At 33.7% G+C, this 20,792-nt stretch overlaps 1 protein-coding gene across 6 annotated transcripts in view; it reads right to left on the bottom strand.

Moving 5' to 3' along the window:
• Nucleotides 1–20,792, bottom strand: part of Pkn (serine/threonine-protein kinase N) — a 106,890-nt gene that overhangs the window by 6,834 nt on the left and 79,264 nt on the right. For 2 of the 6 annotated variants that reach the window (XM_076416108.1, XM_076416107.1), the window contains exons 6-11: nucleotides 8,720–8,966; nucleotides 8,545–8,661; nucleotides 6,533–6,840; nucleotides 6,275–6,472; nucleotides 3,323–3,640; nucleotides 1,279–1,452 (exon numbers count right to left, since the gene is read on the bottom strand). In XM_076416108.1, coding sequence (XP_076272223.1) covers nucleotides 1,279–1,452; nucleotides 3,323–3,640; nucleotides 6,275–6,472; nucleotides 6,533–6,840; nucleotides 8,545–8,661; nucleotides 8,720–8,966 — 1,362 coding nt within the window. Of the gene's footprint in view, nucleotides 1–1,278; nucleotides 1,453–3,322; nucleotides 3,641–6,274; nucleotides 6,473–6,532; nucleotides 6,841–8,544; nucleotides 8,662–8,719; nucleotides 8,967–9,157; nucleotides 10,163–10,226; nucleotides 10,594–11,720; nucleotides 12,172–13,577; nucleotides 13,832–20,792 lie in introns of those variants that run through there. The other 4 variants (XM_076416110.1, XM_076416109.1, XM_076416112.1 and 1 more) reach the window with 3 other exon arrangements.

Here is a 20,792-nt window from a genome sequence, read left to right as displayed (position 1 = left end):
AAAATGTTATTGTACAGATGAGCATGAAGTCGGTATATATTTCTACAATATTTGAAAGCCAACCGGATAAAGGAAAATGGACTTTTAACTGAACGACCATATAACTCAAAATACAAAAAACCAGCGTCAATGGAATCCTATCATGGTTAGATTACAAAAGACCTGGTTTTTGATTTATTGTATATCAAATAGTTCGATGGATTATACTTCACTACGTTAAGGGTAATTGATACATATTTAATTCAATAATGTGATTTTATTGAGGTTTTACAGCCTCGTATGTGTGTTATGGAAAACAGAAATTTGAAACATTTCGTACAATACTTTCAGACAATATATGAACTAAAATGTTGTTAATGAAGTCAAATGAAGTAAAAAAACTAACTAGAAATCTAGTTTACGAATTCATAAAAGAATTTAACATGTTAAAGCATATCTAAACACACATGTTTTAAAGTCCTTGATGAAGTATTGTAGTTGCACGTGCTTATAAATTTGTAAGGCTATTATTAAAATAAACTTCAAAATTAAAATGTGTTTAATAAATATAGGGCATTTGATTTCACTAATACTATTCTCACACTTCCCTTATCACATAGTATTTTTACTTAATGCTCTTCAATATTCTACCACATTTCATGGTTAGTGTGTCTAGAATATCATTCACTTAAATTCCATTAAAGTTCTAATATTCTTTTTAAAATCATTATTTCAGATCAGACGAATCGATCGTGGAGAAATTTAGGTTATTTGCCTTGATAAACCCCAGTTCAATTTTTTTCGTCGGTAGCACAAAATCAATTTTTTTACTGTGAAATAACAATATTTATTATTTATTATAAATAACCCAAATAAAATCGAAATGATGGTTAGAAAAATGTGACGTCATTGTTTCGCGGCATTTGTGATCGGTGATTGACTTAATATGGTGAATTTTGGAATTTTGTGCTTTTATTTCTAGTAAATCACGCTTTTAATTTTAAAATAAATATATGTTTAATAATCTCTCTATAATATATTATTAGTATATACATTTTTATGATTCTTTATAACAGTCATCCAGCCTATACTCCAAGTTTAATAAATGTAATTGTATATTTAATGTGTACCCATATCCCATGTCCAATATCAACATGTCCAACCTAAAGATAATGTATGAAAAAAGAGTTGCGTGCGCAAGCGTGCTAAAAGATCGACAAAAAAAGAAAGGCAAACAATAAAAGTATATAAAGTATAATGTACAGCTGAAAACCCAAGAGTGCAAACGGTTGCAGGTACCTCGTCGTCGGGGAACTCGATAACAGGCTGAGGACTGGGGAGGACGAACTGGTCGTTATGAACGAAGAAGGGCGTGGTCGGGGCCGAGGGGATAAGCAGAGGCCCGGGGCCTCGAGCTATCGGCGCCTCGGCCTCCTCCTCCAGGAAATCGAACTCGCGTAGCACGGCCGCGCTCTGCAAATCCAACGAGAAGCACTGTTAAACCATCCCCCTTAACCTCAGTGCTGTCGTGCTTGTCATACACTTTATACAATCGGAATATGTTCCAAAAATTTAGTGGTACGAAAGAAAATTAATGATGTGCCAGATTACTGACTTTATGTAGAAATAAACTTTACAATATGGCTTAAGAATAATGTCCTAATTTTAATTAATCTTAAAATAAGTTGTGGCTCCGAACTGCGCTCCTTGGCATTAACCCTACCGACTGGTGAGTGTCGCAACTTAATAACTGACGTTACTATCACAGCAGTAGGAGGACCGTCCTGTCTCTTTAACCACTGCGGCTATTATTCTCAATTAAAAATGGACCTTCTAAAATTGTAATTTTAACTTTCATTTATTTTCTCATTTAATGATATGCAATCCCATTCAATACTTATAGGAAGCTGATGATGTTCCTCCATTAAACACAGGTGTTGAATCTAAGAGAAAAAAAGGTATTTCGAAGACAACGAATTGCAAGTATTATTGAACATAAACTCAGTTCGAAAACGCTTGCAATACTTGAAAAAGATTCGACTAATAATAATCGACTAAAAATTGGTTTGTGTCATGACATTGCTTTCAGATAAAAAGTTGTCAAAAATCAAACAATTAAGATAATGTAAAATTAAAAAATCTATTTTAAATAAGTTTAATGCACAATCTATGCATGGGTAAAAAGAACTACAATGAAATATTTATTTAAAAAATTAATACAAAGTTTATAAAATCTTAAATCTTTCAATTTATATTAAAAAAATCTTATTATGGACGGGTTTATTGTGTATTGATTGATTTTGATAAAACAATTCCAACTTGCAATACCTAGAACAATTTATAAACTAGGAATCAATATAAGAACAATGTTCTTTTAGAAATTTCATTGTTTACAGGCAAAAAAGATTGATAGCAATACAAAATGAAGAGTTAATTTCTAAAAATGTCCTAGTTCTCATAACGGCATATTCTGCTTTTGATTAAAATAATCAAGGAGTGGTGTACCACAAGATCATTGAGGTTTGCTAATATTAGCTAAACTATATTATTGAAGAAATAAATGTTGTGATGTGCCCAACGGGAGAAAATAACAAAAACATTGCTGAACTATACTCAGCTGATTAACCATACCTGCCTGCCTTCTGATTATTCAGACCAATACACACATAGTAGGATGGAGTACGATAATGGGTAAATAAATTAGTAGCCTTTAAACCGATGCATAATTCTATACATGTAATACCACTATGTTGTCAGAAATATAGGAGGAAGAAATTGAAAATTTGAAAACATTTCGATTGAACCTAACATGCCATTTTTTTCTCAAGAATTTCTATTTAAGGAATGAAGGTCAGAATTAATTCCTGGGTTTGTTAAGTTTAGAATGAATATATCTATTAGAAAATCTCAATTAGTAAATATTTGTTATTTTGGTAGTGCCATATATTTCATGTAAATTGTTTAACATATTGTATATTTCATCTTCTCCAGGTACCTTATTAAAAAATTATTCATAAAGCATAAAATAAAAATTAATAGCAATCAAATTAATCACGAAATCTGGACTCTTTTTTAATCTCTTTTGGAACACACCCCATCTTAAAACTAGAAGAATGCTTGTTTTGTTTCTTTCGGTGCACAAAAGAAGTATTCTTAAGATTAACTCGAACAATACTTATCTACTGTCTACCTAAAAGAGAAACAAAAAGTCCCAGCCTCTAACCGAACCTGAAGTGCTTTATCCTAAAGTATAATAGAATCAAATAAATATACCCCCAAGCCGAAAGGGCGGATTAATTAATATCGGGATCGAGACCGAAATCGCCACGAACCCTATGCCTACCTCGGGATCTAATCTGGGAGGGACGGGAGGTGGTGTCACCACCGGTTCCTCGACGGCCTTCCTCATTGATGACCGATGAGCAGGCGACGGAGTACTTAAAATCGTGGCCAACTCGTCGGGTTTCTCCCATTTCGGCGACGGTTTGGGAGCTGGTGGCGATGGTGTGGACGGTAACGATGACTGGAAAGTAGGAGGGACCTTGGGCGGTGGTACCGGTGTCAGCTCTAATCCTAACGGACGACGTCCGCCAAGACCGCCGATTTGGAGATCGGGGGTTTCTCCTGGAGTGGCTGGTTTTTCATCTTCTCCTTGCTCGACCTAACCAAAAAATATCTATATATTAATCGGCTTAGCGAAAATTTTGTTTCCTTTTTTGAAGGAAACGGTGTCACCTGGAGTTGTGAAATTTGGCAAGGTTAAAGCTTATATCGGGGAAGAATTTTTAGGTTAAATATTTTTGTGTAATATGCGCTACAAATAAATATATTCCAATTAAACGAAAAACGCTCAAATCAAACAACCATGAATAGCCGTCAGATCGGTGATAAAACATATAAATTAACTGAACAGATAGCCATGTAGCTCCCCGACAATAACGTCGATCGATTCGGAACGTAACAAATTTTAAGCAGTGTTATTTAAGATGTTATGCTACTTTAGGTTGTATTGTTTAAGTTATTAGAGTTATAGTAAGTTTGGATAAAAAACGATTAAGAACAATATGGTCGCTTAAAGTTATATTTTACATTTTTGCATAGAAAACAAATTAATGTACTCGCTTTATCGGAAGGTATATATAGATTACATATAGATTAACAAAATTCGAGAATAACAAGAATTGTATGTTTTCGTTGCTTACAATACATTCAGATTTTCAAAATCAGCTTTTCATATCATTTGATGTCGCGAAGAAAAAGAAAAAAAATCTTTCTTAAGGACTGTTATTAATTGATATGGTTCTGGAGATATACCATGTCAATCCACTAGAGGTAATTCTAAAGGTTGTTAATATTTTTCTGTAAATTTTAGTGCTATTGACTTCTGATTAATTTCAGGTTTCATTAGTAAATGCATTTCTTAACAAAGCATTAACCACTAATTGATTTGTACATCAAGGGTTAAAATGAATATTGCATAAAATATTAACAGTTATAAAATAGTCTCATAGAACTTTAATTCTTCATTTGTTGGTGAGTTGTTAGATGGGCGTGTGACATAAGACAAAGTAGAAAACAATATATAAAGAAAAGCCATAAAAGACGAACTAAAGATGGGCTATCTACAAGGGCGAGATCGAAGAGTGAAATATATAGCAAAAACAATGCAATTTTGATTTGCCAGATTTGCTATTTTTGTAATATATATTTTAGGTGAGAAATATGTATAAAAGAGGACTATAGTAATACTTAAATGAAGCAATGAAAATATCCAGGAGTTAAAATGAACTAAAGGAATAAAAACTAACTACATAATTTTCATAGATGGAACACATAGGACAAATATAAGAAATTATTAATTATTAACACTAAATTTGTAAACATTTTAAAGCATTGATAAACATTAAGGTGTTTAATGATTAATGCAATAAGATATGTGGACATACGTAACTATATGACATTTTACTCTTTGAACCCTGCATCAATTATTTATTTTATAGACTTAAATTAAATTACCCGATTCAATTCGTTATTGTTTTAATATACACGCTAATGTCAAATATTAATTTCAACATTATTTTATTCATATATGCTCTATTTTAATATATAAACATTTATTATTCCATATTTATGTTTATAGCATAAAAGTAATGAAATATTATGTATACTTATATTTGATGCTCTGAATCTGTTATAGTTATGAAAATAAACTTACTTATGATACTTTGTTATAATGTTCAATGGCGTAGTAATTTACACTTATTAATTACTTTGTTGATTATTGAAAGTTAATAGAAATTAGATTTAATTAAATGCCATTTAAAAAATGTTAGTGAGTGTTAGTTCCTGAGATAGTTTGCATATATTTTGATATGTTTTAATATACAGACATTTATTATTTATTAGTATCAAATACATTTCTGATCTTATATTGAAAATACTGTAAAAACATGTTTTAGTAACCTATTATTTTTTAATTAGTCCTTTTACTCTATTATCCTAACATACAATAACAAAATTCGAGAATAAGAAGAATTGTTTGTTGTGTGTTCACAAGGTATTTAGATTTTCGCAAACAGCTTTTTCAGATTCATAATATAAACATTAATCAATTAATTCTGAATTTTAAGAATGTCTATGAATTTGGTATATGGAAAACACAGAACAGCTGAAAAAATTTAAACTGACTTAAGAACTGATAGTAATCGATTTGGTCCTGGCGGCATAGCACAGTAGAGGTATTTGTAAAGGTTATTAAGATTTTTCTGTCAATTTTATTGGTATTAATACCTCATTAATTTCTGGTGTCATTAGTGAATGTATTTCGTAACAAATCGCTAACCAATTATTGCAGGTAATAAATACATTAATTTGTATATCAAAAATTAAAATGAGTGTCGCAAAAATATTAAGGATTATATAAAAGCTTTGTAGAAAGAATATTTGTTATACAAACTTTGATTTGGTACTCTGAAATCCTTACAGTTTTAAAAAGAATTTTAATTATAATACTTTTGTCCTAACATTTAATGTTATAGTATTCTGAACTTATTGATATTTTGTTAATTATGGAGATTTGATATAAAAGCAACCTTATATTTTCATTTTTTGAAGAAGGTATTTTATAGAAATATGTAATAAAACTACATTAATTTGCTGGATTTTTCTATAACAGTAATTAATATAATTAACTATAATAACATAAGTAACTTAATAAAGTTTGGTCGAATTTCGACCACTGCGCGATTTATTAGTATTAATAAATATGAAAATAATTAAGAATATTATGGCTTACCGTGCCAACCTCCGTTATATCTGGAGTACTTAACGTCAGGTTTTGTCGGCTGGGCACGCGATTGGACTGCTTCATCCATCTACCCCACGTAACAATGTTGATGTTCATTTGTTTTGCCCTGGGCATCATCTGCTTAAATATCCTCTTCTGTCTTTGAAGTTTGGGCCGCTTTGAAATCATGGGGTTCAGGAATTTGATCTAAAACAAGCTCAACCGATGTAGCTTTTACGTCAACAACGGACCAGCGATAGACTTTACCTCTGCAAACAGTAATCCTTGCGGCTCGAGGTGTAAAACCATGCCATCCCGATCGTTATCGATGAACTCTTCCAGCTTGAGGAAGATCACCCCGCACAGGGACCTCCAGTCTTTCCAGTAAACGCCGATTTCGAGTTCGCGCGACTTATCTAGCTCAATTGAGAACCTCTGGTCCCAAGCCTGCTGCGAGCACGGCCTCCAACTTGTCTGGGCCACCGTGTTATTGTCTAATTTGAGCACGGCCATTATTTCGTCGCTGATGTCATCTTTCACGCTATAACTTTTAGAGGAACTTCGTCCAGTCACACCTATTAACAAAAAATCAATTTTCAGAAAATCTATAGTATCAAATCCGTGTAAAAAGAAAAACCAACTTCCCTCCCCACTTTTGTAATTGACTACACCTGTGATATATTTTCCATTGGACTAGTCATTATCTGAGGGCTTGCTTGCTAGACATATGAGTTGATAATCATCAGAATGTCATCAAAAATTACCTCCTCGAAATTAAGTAATTGATGAAAGAAAGAAGAAAATGTAAAAGAGCGTTAAGGGTTAAGAATATGTCTCTTGCATCCATAATGTGTAAAATAACATCAACAACAATAAGTAGCTTTTGTTGAAAGTATATAACTGTTCACTACTCAAAACAATCTATTTGTCAATTGAAAAACTAAAACTACTTTTGGACCAAATTGCATTAGTGAAAAAAGAATATAACCCCACACAGCTCAAAAAACATATCACTACTATCAGTTAGATACAAATCGTTTCAAGAGTCAGCTTCTGGTGAATAATTAAATCTGCCTTCTCTAAGGTCCCAGAAAATTATTTCGCAAAAACACATGAAATGAAAATGTATAATAGCTGCCATAGCTGAGACCCACTAGTAATGGAACGTCGGAATAAGTGTCTTGGAATTGACATAAATTCTACTGAAAAATAAAGTCAATTTGAAACTCTTAATTCATTTTTACATTTCTTCTTACATTTCCGAAATTTGTTTTTTATATCCAAGAAGTTGAAAGAAAAAACTTACTACCTACAGACCAGTTTGGATTAACAAACACTCAACAATTGATCAGGTGTATAAAATAGGAGATGTAATTGAAAAACCCATTGAAGATAAAAAGATATTTTTTGATATATTCTTAAATATAGCACAAGCCTTCGATAAGGTATGGCATGACAGCCTTGTTCATAAGTTACAGAAAAGCTTACTGAAACAACACACTGAACTATTAAAATCTTACATTACAGCTAGAAAGTGGACAAACGGGAGCCTGCACTACAATAAAAGAAGGAAGTGTATTACGGCCAATTCTTTTCCTACTGTATACATGTAATATTGCGATTCTGGGTTCGAAGAAGCCACAAATAATACAAAACCTCGTTGAAAGGAACATATAAAAAAGAAAAGGAAAGAACTGAAGTTCAAATATAGGAAAATGTATTGGTTAATTAGAAGAAAATCACACACATCAATGGAAACCAATTAATTATGGGAATGTTTCAATGAATGAATATGGAAAAATATAATATAAACACAAGTTTTCCAAAACTGAAGGTCGTGAAAAGTATTGTAGGTGCATATAGATGATGACTTACACCGAGACCTTCGGATATCAACTGTCACTCAGGAAATCAAAGAGAATCGCAAGGAGACATGAGGAGAGACTCCATTCTCATATTAACATCAAAATATTGTAACTCTTGGATAACACCCGAGAGGACACAGACTCCAAAAAAACAAACAATTTGATCTTGTGTAGTGTAGTGTGATAAGATGCATTTAATAGAAAGGCCGCAGAAGTCAATACATAAATATTATTACACCAAAGATTAAGATAGGGTCGATGGGTCCTACTAGATATATGCCTAGATTTAAATTATGTTTTTATTTTTAATGAATTTTTGAAGCTGCGTTCTGAAGTTTTAACTTATTTACACTAACGTTATTAAAATGATTTTTTTTCCGTGAAGGACTTCATTTATGTATGTACTCAATTTACCTATTTTGAAAAACCTAAGATCCATGGGACTGGATGTAGAATCCGAATCCTTTTTCAGCCGACCCGGCACGTCTTCCAGTAAATCCTGACACCCCATCAAACGCACCTCCAATGTACCTGCGCAAAACAACACATTACTCGGCTTACAGCTTCGGTACCGAGACGCCAATCTTACCAGTAACAGCTGCACACCTGTTGAACGTGCTGGACACGTTGTGCATTTTGTTGCTATCCGAGGGATCCCTGAACGGTTGCAAGCTGGTGTAGTGGACCGTCGCAGGGCTGGAGGTCTGCGTGTAGGCCAGCTCCTCCTTCAGCTGCATCGCGACGGGAGAATCCGCCGGTAGTTCCGCTTTCCGTTTCTCCAAAGACTTCCGTAAAAGGTCCAGTTTCATGCTGCTCGCCCGTAAACTTTCCTGAGCCTGTGCAGAAACAGAAATTTACTTGCTTCGCTGGTTCCGCAGAGATTATTCGGAATAGGAATATAAAGAAACACGATGTCTTTGGTCGATCGATATGAATAATCACGAATAAAAACATAAAACGAGTATTCAGTTGCTGTACCCTTACCCATACGCCATCCTCGACTAGACCTTGTCAGTCGGCCTCACTCACTCGCAGAATGAAATACACAAAAAATAACTACAACGAGGAAAAGAAAGAAAAAAACATCACTAGGTACACTACGCTCTCTCTCTCAATGGAAAAATATCACAAATTGGAACTGAACACAGAAGGGCCTCAGCAGGGTCAGAAATCGGTGAAGGGCAGTTGCTGCTCGTCGCTAGCCCTCACGCTCTCCTTGCCATTCTCCAAAAATTCCCGCCAATTGGTCACGTACTTTCCGCTCGGCGGGTCGCCCACGCTCCTGGTTCGATTTCGGTAACCCTCGTACGAATCCCAGTAGCTCTGGCAATGGTCACACAAACAGTCCGGGTTCTTGGCGGGTCCTATGTGATGTCCCGGCTTCTTCATCACGCTCACCACCGTACCAAACTTCCGGGCGATCGATCGTGGTTCTGTGTAGATCCCCGGCACTATCATGAAGGGAGATCGCAGTTTTGGATCGAGACTTAAACGCTGCTTCGTAGCTACGTAGCTAGGGGATCGAGACGTGGGGCTGGAGTCGCTCAGGGAACCCTGCTCGTAGCTGTCCTTCGGCGATGTCTTTTTCAGCGGCGTCGGTTTCTTTTTCGAGGTCTCGGGTGCCTTTTGTGTCTCCAAGGTAGTCGGCGACACAAGTAAAGGATCCGACGTCGTCTGGTACATTAAACTCTTCATGAAAGCTTGTCTTACGGTATTCGGTAGCATATTGGCAGGACTGGAGATGTTGGGTAAATTAGCGGCTGGACTGGACGTGGTGGGTAAAGTACCGGAAGGACTGGTGGTCTTGGGAGTGTCTTCTTCTTTCGACGGTCGTCTTAGAACGGTGTCGCGCTTGTGAGGTCCTTTGACGAATGTCCATCCTTTCCCCGAGTCGTCGGAGTCGTTACTGTCGCTCTCCTTCGACTCCCAGTTCTTTTTATCTTTGATTTTCCTGTCCATATACTCCTGCATCCGTTGTTGTTGAACCTGCAGCGTTTTCTCGTTGATGGGCGACTTGTAACCCCTGCCATGCCTAAAACCCACAAAGGTTTAAAGTGTTTAATCGTTTCGTCCACCGTCGTAAAGTCTCAACTTACGACTTGTTCTTCCATTTTTCCTCCATTTGACGAATTCGCATCTTGTCCTCGGAGTTAGCGTACTCGAAACTGTCGCTCGGTTGGAGGCTAGCAATGCTGGGCGTCTCTAGGAGGCCCTTTCTGTCGCTGAGGTACTCAGGTGTCTCGTCGATGCTCTCGTTTTTGTCGTAGAGTTTTCTTGGTACAAAGTCCAAGCTTTCCGTGGCAGCCAGACTTGATCTGCTTTGTAGAAGACTTTCGATGTCCGAGAAGGTGTCTTTCCACGATGTATTGGCTATGGAATCGTATTCGTCTGGTATGGCACAACTGGACATGGAGTATGTTGTCCAGGAACGAGGAACGCTCGACATACTGGCTGAATAATCACCTATGTTAAAGAAAGTTGAGATAAATAAGCAAGATATATTACACATGAATCAATATAATATTTTATAAAGGTCAAGCTATATTATTGAGAACAGAAATAATTATTTAGTTTTCATAGTATTTATGTAATAATTGTTAAAAACGTTCAACTAACTATTTTTAGGAATGCTCATAGGGAGGATATCATTAGGAATCAGATAAAGAGACTTGAAACTTAGTCAGAAGTGACACAATCAAATCTACTAAGTAAATAGGAGGTTCTGTAATTATAATAACAAAATTACTGAAGAGCTTTTGAATGAAACAATGTGTTTTCATGATGCTATTTAGTTAATATAATAGACTTATCCAAGAGCTTAATAGTTAATAAAAAAAGATGTTACGATTTTTGCCAATTTCAGGACACATTTTAGTTTTTGTTACTCAAATGGTTTCTGGTGAATATTGTCCCTGTAACCCAAATACCGACTATTTCTTAAATATTAAAGGTGTTAACACTCTTGTAGAAACATCAATTGATTAATCATAAACATCTATCTTAAATTAAATAAAAATAGTATTTTTAGCCTACACATACAGAACTTGAAAATCTATTAATTGTAAAACTTATACAGTTATCTTAATGTATGAATTTATAGATTATTTATTGAACCTTTAATGAGAACCATATCGATATATATCGTTGATAAATTCTACGACATTCTGCTTTTTGTAAACGTATCAGATGATATGGTAGACATAATGGGACTTCTTGTAGCACAATCATTAATCGAATCATAATAAGCAACAATTTTAAATTAAATAAAACATTTTTATTTCTAATTCATAGTGTAAGTTTTTCAAAAATCAGTGTTTTTGGGCATTATCAGTCATAGGTAATTATGTTGTTTTCTTTTACTATTTTTGTTACTGTAACAATATTTTCAGGCTTAACAGCTGTTAAAGAACTAGTTATTTTTATGTAACTACATTTAAATTTTCGTTCAGAGATCCTAAATCCCAATTATTTTTACACTATTCATCAAAATTTCACAAACAAAACTGACATGGACGACCATTTCCTCCGGATGGTAAACTAGAATTTCCCATTCTCGACAATCGTAACTTAACCTTCATAATAATACTTACCGATGGTGGAGTACGAGCTAACTTTCGAAGGATACGCACTGCTGACGGCATCGTCATCAGAATCCTCTTGATCTCCGGTCTCCGGAGATTTTTTTAACAAACGCCCAGCACTGTCCGACTTCTCCAACAATCTATTTTTCAAATAAAACGGTAACTCGTGCTCGTTCGCCTTTTTATGGGTGACCTTCATTTTTTCATTCTCGAACACTGTCTGTGGTGTACTGGCGCTTTTGCTCCTGCTTTCGTCGCCACTGCTGGCGTCCGACTCGAGTTCAGTGCCGGTGCAGTAGACGTCGATGTGCACCGTTCTGGGTTTCTTCAGAGGATCGGTACTTTTGGAGTCGGCTGGCGATTGTTCCTTAGCGGGCTCCCTCACAGCTTGTCGAAATGAGTCGACTAAGGAGTGTCTCTTCGGCTTAGGTGACCGTGAAGAGTGAACAGTACTTGGCGGCTGTTGAAAGAGAATATGGTTAAGATATTATTATGGATATTATCACGATTGCGAATTAATTTAAGGATTTACAATAGATGGTGTTACTATGTATTAAATCGCATGGGGCACATTTGCAACCAACTTCATGTTGCAGCCTCAATAACAGGATTCACATTTCAATATGTTATTTCGCCGAAATGTGAACAAAAAGCTTTTTCGGTGCGTTGAAAATGTTTGAATTTGTACAGAATAAATCGCATTTGCGGAGTTTTAGGCGGCTGAAGGACATCGAATGCTGTGTAAAGCTTATGGCAACTATGCTCCATCGATTTCAACATATGAATACTAGTTTCGACGTTTAAAAAGTGGTGATTTTGATATCGAGCGTATTGAAAGGCGTTTGGTCATGTATTTGGTGGGATCAGCTTGGTGTTGTATACTATGAGCTGCTAAAACCCATTGAAAATATCAATGAGGATCGCTATCGACTACAATTCATGAGTTCAGGCGAGCACTGAGCACATAACAATGTTATTCCTCAGCATGACAAAGTTCAACCACACGTTGAAAAATCGGTATAAACACACTTGAAAACACCCGCCGTATTCTCCAGACCTTGGTCTTTCTGATTACTTGTTCCGACATATGAGTCGTAATCTGCCTGATCAGCGCTTTAGTTCTTATGAATATATAAAATAATGGGTCGATACGTAGGTAGCATCAAAGATACATTGTTCTTTCTAGATGAAATACGTAAATTGCCTCAAAAATGCGAAAAAGTAGCGGCTATCGATGGACAATATTTTGATTAAATACATTGTACCAATTTTTCACAAAAAAGCGCTGGAAACTATCGACTGAAAACAATCGATAGTCGCAAAATAGTGGAATTAGTCAATAGTCAGCAAACTAACGACTGAAAATAGTAATTACTCTGTACTGTATAGATCAGTTCATTTTAAATTGGCAAGTGGCAGTGTGAAAAAAAGAATGCAATAATAATCCCGAATATGTTTCATCATGTTTTAATATTTGAAAAGTTACAATGACATAATATAATAAAAGTAATTGATTTATTTCTGCTTCATTCCAACGTGTGCTTACGAATATTTTTTCAACCATGTTGTAAGTGAGACGAAGATGTACGTATTCCTTCTCGAACTTTTTTTGGGAAATAAAAGAAGAGATAATAGCTGAACTAATATCTTGAAAAATAGATATAAAACCAGATATATTACATATAAATCTATGAAAGCATAAATTCGACACATTATTTTCAAGGTCAAACGAGAATCTTAAGATCCAATCGAACGAAACTAGTCGGTCTAAAAATAGAGACTGAAAGTACCCGACTAAAATAGTCAATAATAATCAATTACTAAACAGTCGATACCCTATACATCCTATATCATAAGCAATAGTACCTTAACACTATCCAAACTGTCCGGAGTGAAACTGCCTCCGGGTGAATGTTTACGCCAGATGGGCTCGGTCATTCCCCTCTTCTGGTATTTCCTGTTATTCTTACTATCCATGGAGTCGGTACTGTTCATTCGAAGGAACGGTGATGTGCATTTATCCACCATCTCGAATGTCTGTACGGAAGCGTCCTTTTTATTACTAATAAGGTCGGAGGACGACGATGGAAGGCTGGAATCGTGAGGACTATTACGCCATTCTGAAATAAAATCGTTTATTTTTTAACTGAAACTCATCTGTTCGGATAATAAAATATAATTTACATAGTAGGTCTAAGTATAGTTAACTACTGCGCTTTGTTTATCTACAGGCAGCGTTGACCTTTGGCAATGTCGATCTGAATTCGTTGCACCAAACATTATTTATAACGCCATATGAAACGCCAAATATCATAACTAATACATTGGTAACGTCAAATTACAGGAAGAGGATTACAGAACGAATATTCTGAAAAATATATCCTATAAATATAATAATAATTTTGATTGTATTAAAATTAACACGGATTAAATTAACGGATGGCCTGGATACATCTATATTTAGCTAAAATTTGTTATACACAGCATCTATTATGTTATATTACAAACCAGCAAACAGTTGAACAGATAACTGATAAAAACCAGTGAGTATTGATTTTACATTTTTGGTTCATGGCCTAATGTGGAACCACTTTTTTTGGTTGGTTTATTTGAATTTCCTTACCAAAGCATTTGATTGGTCAATTTCTATAACCCGACTGTTTGTTTCTATGGTTTGTTTAGGACGCCATTTTTATGTGTCTGACATTGAGTACGATCAGCATTTTTAATTACAATCACTATTATTTGATTATAATGTATTTTCATTCCCAAAAGTGTTGTGTATCCAGTATATGTACGGAAATAAAAAACCAGGCGTTGTTTTCCTAGGAAGAATCAACCCAAGTTAGTTATATTAAGGATGTGTGTGTAACTCAGCATTGCTTTTACCTGGTACGTGTACAATTATTTATATAGAGCATTTGTATTCATATATATGTTATTAATAGGAATACAACAGAGGAAATCATGAAAATATTACCTACCCTTTAAAACCAAAAAAAGAAATGAAAAGAAAGTTTTTGTTACCTTTTACAAAGTTGCATTTAAAGTGCCATCAATTAAAAACTTAATTATTTTGAAGGGGTTCGTTTACTTGAAACAAATGTATATTGGTTAAGATACTTATAATTAATATTTTGGCGTAAGACCCCTTAACCGAGATAACCTTTTCAACAAAGATGTTAAAAAATAAATCAATATAAAATAAGATTATACAATTAGTAGATTAACAAGATGAGCTTGATTTTATGGACAAGAGGTTGTTTTATTATATCGTTAATAGATCCTTAAGCTGTCTCTTTAACTTCTCGATTTTACCATAATAAGAGCACAGTAGTAATTTTGATATATAGTTATAGGGAAAAATAGACAATTTTGATTATATTTGCCAGGAGATATCTTAGGTATTCAATTAAATTGCAGCCTTTCTTATATTCACATTTAATTATTTTTTATTTATATATTTATATTTCATTATTTTTTAATTATATTCATTATATACATATATTTTAGCTTTATGACATTTTATAATATTTGTATTTATAAAGAATTTTATTTGAATAAATTATTTTGAAAAATTACATTTGGGCTTAATTTCAAATTCAATTGGTCTGTACAATGTGACGTCAGAGGTTGGTCACGTAATACGTATGAAGTCCTTGACCAATGAAATGCTTTCCCATTAAAATATCTTCTTTACAGGTGCCTGTAATGGTAATTTAAACTAACCAATTAAATTCAGCGAAATGTAAATAATGTAAGCGCCTTCCTGCTGAAGCCACGCAAAACAATTCTGAAATTATTGGTATTAAGTTAACACTCTATATATTACTGTATGGAAAGGAGTTAAGGACTTGACTCCTTGACTACTGGACGGTAGTGTCAAATATGGTGTAACACTGTGTAACATTATTATTTAAAATATTACATTTTAATCCATATTATGTGAAAAGATAACAAATAAATATTATTTAAATGGTCCAGACTTTTAATTTTTTGTTTAATGTCTTAAAATTTTGAGTGACATTTAACTTGGATTATTTGGGAATTTGATAAATTGGCATTGGCAACCCTGAGTTTCATTTCTAAAGATATAATAAAAGATGATCAGATTACGGATATTTTTAAAAACGTACAGTAATTTCCAAGTAGAATGGGGAAATGAGTAAAAGTGGTATGAGCAATTTAAAACTTTAACTGAATTTTTATAATAAAGCCTAGAAGAAAAAATTGAAAATTTATATCTTAATTTTAATTTACAATTATTTGAAACTGTAATTCATAAACCAATATCAGATTTTACTACGGCAATAACCAGACATCATTTCCAAAATCCCATAAATCATATACTAAAAGTAAAAAAAATCAAGAGAAAATGAAGGTAGATATAGTTAAATATAGTTGTAAATAAAGTAAATATAGTTAAAAAATCCTTAATATGAAAAATATTTTTAACAAAGAAACTGAACAGACTTCAAAAAAAAATAAGAAACTAAAAATTAAGAAATAATCAAACTTAGATTTTTAAGACAAAAAAAATATCTCTCGATTTCCCCCCTTCCCCAATCAGATTCTGACTTGGTTCCAATGGAACCACCTCGGTCCATAATCGGTCCATAGTTGACGGAGAAATCGGCGAACATACATTAAAAAATATATATATAAAGTCGTATATCCTTTTTTCGAAGTCGGTTAATAAATGTAACAACTCCCGTAAAGACCTCCAGAGTTAACTAATTCAAAATTCTGTGTCGTAAAACTGAGAGAACTGCAACAGCTTGCAAACCTTTAATTAATATTAAGAGTTTTTTTTACAAATATATAATTTTTCCAGTAATGGTCTAGATAAAACTCAAAAAGTTATATATTAAATAAAGAATATTAGACAAATATTATAAATCGTCACAATATTTTTTTAAATATATTTTAAAGTCTCCTTTTACCAACTATGGGTTTATCTGGACTGGACCTACAGTTTAACGTGGGCTCCGAACCACGGTCCTCAGCATTAAGCCTACCGACTGGCGAGTGACCAACTTTAGAAATCATCCCAGAAGACATCCGGTCTTATCCAGTCTCGTCACTGGCGTGACTGGGATCATTTGTCGGATTTTACACTCTTGCCTAGAACAATCACAAATATTAAACAATCACAAACATAAATTTACGACCATGCCCCAGCAGGATTCGAACCCGCGGCTATCGCAACAGTAGGAGGACCGTCCTATCGCCTTTATCACTGCGCCACGAAGCCCGCTGTCACAATATTTTATGCTACATCAAAATATTATACGCATCGTATAATAAAATACGTCCAAGTGATTTACTATTAAATGACAATATATATTAATTTATGAAAAATATATAGTAAAATAAAATATTTTAAAAATAATTTTGATGTAAACAAAAATACAAATCTATTGGTGCAAAGAAATATATAAAATAAAATAAATTCCGTAGACCTCAAAACAATTCATAAATTCATATAATAAAATCGAAATTGTATTGGAAAATTGTACTTTAATTGTTAGGAGACTGGTCCTTTAATATTCGTCATTGAACATCGAAAATTAACGAAGGACACATATTATGCAACCCTAAGATCAATGTCATTCAAATATGAACTCGTATCTTCTCATATGGATACGGAACTTTTTTTAAAATGATTTATTATAAATCGTACTGCCAACAAAAATTGTCGTGGAGCCAAAAAAATAAAATAAAAAGAAACTATTTCGGATTTTTTCGATGAAAAAATGTTAATAAGTAATAAAAATCAAACCTGAAATGTGTGTATGCGTATTTTTTTTTTGTTTTTGTTTCATCTCTTGAAATTGAAAAATTCAAGAAATCAATCAATGACCATTTCTGTCCATATACCCTATATACATTTCTTAAACGTCTTTGTAATATATTCGTTTTATTTCATTACTTTAGACATGTTTAAATTTCTTTATTAGAAACACCACCCTTAAAAGCTACTCTATACTTAAAGTTACATTAGGTTGGTGATATAATACTGTCCTTTATTATAACGATATAAAAAAGTTGACTAATCAATAAATATAATGCTTAATGTCTTTGCCTGCTTTTTTAATTTCACCGAGAGTTTTACAGAAATCGCAATAAGCGATGATGAGAAGATGTTATATTTGGACTATTAACTTATGTCATCAAATTTCTTTCGTACTCAGCTTGGTGTAAATGGTTTAAAACAGTTTATTGGTTAATGTCTAGGTTCATATTAATATCGATACTTTTTAATATGCTATCCCACTGGACTTTAAAAAATCATCTTTTTCAGTGACTGGGCGACCAGAGCCAAAGTTAACGAATTTTAGAATAGAATAAAACTAACAGGTGGGGAGAGGTTCCGTTACCATTTTGCTTTGACGCTTTACCCATTGTGTTGTGTAGACGTCCAAATTGTATTATGCAGAAATAGTGACAATATTTACTGAAAATAATCGTTCTATTATTGCCACTCAGCGGAAATTGCGTCAAAAATGTCCTAATCGTCCAGTGCCTCACAAAACCACAATTTATCGTTTACATGCAAATTTTCAACAATATGGTACGACAGCGGACAGGCCTCGTTCTGGAAGACAATGGCCATCTCGTAACGCTGAAAACATGGCTCTGGTGCGCGATAGTGTTGCAGAGTCCCCAGAAACATCAATTCCCAGTTACACATTTCTGCAGGGCGAATCTTGAAAACTGATTTGAAAATGTGACAAAATTCAAGTAGTCCGAAAACTGCTACCGAGAGATCCTGATCAACGAGTTGAGTACAGTAATGTAATCGAAGATTTTTCGACTAAATTGATAATGAACGATGAAGCATATATTCTTCTCAGTGGGCCACGTCAATAAACAGAACAGTCGGTTTTGGGGAACACAGAAATCTCAATTAATTCATGAAACATGATTGCATCCACTAAAAACAACTGTATGGTGTGGAACATCATTGGTCCCTATTTTTTTGAAAATGACTAAGGCGTTGCAGTTACTATTACTGCTGAACGGTACCAAGACATTTATTATTATTATTTATTATTTAATTAATACATTGTTACTAGTCGTTTCCGTCTAACCTACAATTTGTCATTATGATAACTTAAAACTAGATATATAACTAGGAGGACCCATCGGCCCTATCTCAGTCTCTGGTGAAATAATGTTTATACATGTCACTGCTGTATTTTTTAATATATGGTACCAAGACATGAATCGAAATTTTCTTGAGCCTGAAATGGAAGAGTAGGCACTAGAGGACATATGGTTTCAGTAAGATGAGGCCACAGCACACACAGCTCGTTCAACAATTCAATGATTGAATGACGTTTTTCTACAAAGACTAATTTCGCGAAGTGGCGATTTAGCCTGGCCAGTCAGATCTCCGGATTTAACAGTACCAGACTTTTTCTTTTGCGGTTTTTCAAAAATCCAAATTTTATGTAAATAAGTCCCCATTGAAGAAATTCACCCTCGTATGTTGCAGGATGTCATAAAAATGCCTTAAAAAGGGCCGAAAGTTGCATAGCGAATTGCGGTCACCATTTAGCCGATATTATTTTTCAATCATAACAAAAGCAAATGTAAAGACCAACTAAACTTTTTATAAAAAATAAACTTACTTATCTCTTCTTTGAGCAAAGTTATAGGCAAACAAAATGGTAGCGGGACTTTTAGACGTTGTACATGCTATAACGTAGAAAGTATACAAAATTTTTTTTAAAATACCGCATGCTACAAATACTACCTATTGATGACTGCTTAAGTCGGATAGCTATAATTTTACTAATCTACGATCAAAATATCCTCACAAAATAAGTAAGTTACGCTCTTTAAAAGTTTATTGAAATACGTTAATTGATGAGATAAGTGTAAGGGTCGCTATATGTAAGAGTTGGGCAGTATTTGAATTACTCGCAATTAAAATAATTATTGAAACACAAATACATACTTGGTATTTGTACTTCCATTACTTAAAGTGTAATTTGTAATTGTATTTCAAATACCTGACTCTGGTGTATTTTGTAGTTTGTATTTCAAATACGTATGGCTTCAATGCACATTGAACATAAATAAATTTGATTAATAGCTGCGTTCTGTAAAAAATAACGCTTCGATATTTTTCACTCTTAAACGGATATTAAATCTATTGCAAATATTGCAATTTGAGGAACTTTACTATTACTGTATCACAACTAAAATAGAGCTTAGAAAAATTTGATAAGTTTTCATGAATTAGAGGCAAATTACAAAAAACATGAAACAATGCCTGACAGTAACAGAAATAGCAGTACTGGTAAAGGAGATGATGATCATTGAACATTATCCAAACACGAAAAAGTGTGTTCGTACAGTATAACACAAGTTAGTGCTCATCAAAATCTGTGGAAAGATTGTTTTGCTTCAAGATCAAATTCATTCTCCAACGAGAAATTTATTATCCGACAGTACATTTAAAAATCTAGTGTTCGTGCTCCCTTTCAATCTTCTTTTATTGATTAATAGACCAAATCGGATTAGTTGATTGATTAATCGGATCTGACTGTATTTATAATTCGTTTTTTTTTTAATAAAAATCATTAAAATACTTTTTTTTTATAATATGTATGTTAATTAAAGCAAAGCATGCATTTTGTCCAGCTCTCTGATCTTTATTCTCTATCACTGTTCACAAAGGGTCGTGAGGATGTACAAGACAATATGTTGGTGTGAAATTTATCTCCTAAAACCCATTAAACTACTAAATTTTAACCGTTTTAAACATAACGATTCGAATAACATTCGAAGATATAAGTGAATTAATAAACATATAAAAAAATATATAATTGAACAAACTGAATGATAAAATAAATGATATAAGGTCAGGAAGAACGCAGACAAGGGTAGAAGCTTGTAAAACTTGTAGAAAATTATAAATAAAATAGAGTATCCTCTGAGGAGAAAGGAAAGATAGCGCTGACAACAGAAAAATTGTTCAAATTCTGGAAGTTGCCAATCGTCGCACAGAAAACCTAGACCTTTGTATTTCATAGAAAGAGGCATTCGCGCTGATCAACTCGGAGTGGA

This window comes from Rhynchophorus ferrugineus, unplaced genomic scaffold, assembly GCF_030347505.1.
Source record: "Rhynchophorus ferrugineus isolate W39M unplaced genomic scaffold, kcgeb_rfMv2 rfM10, whole genome shotgun sequence".
Taxonomy (NCBI): domain Eukaryota; kingdom Metazoa; phylum Arthropoda; class Insecta; order Coleoptera; family Curculionidae; genus Rhynchophorus; species Rhynchophorus ferrugineus.
The sequence above is the reverse complement of the archived record's forward strand: the minus strand, read 5'-3'. Positions and strand labels throughout refer to the sequence as shown.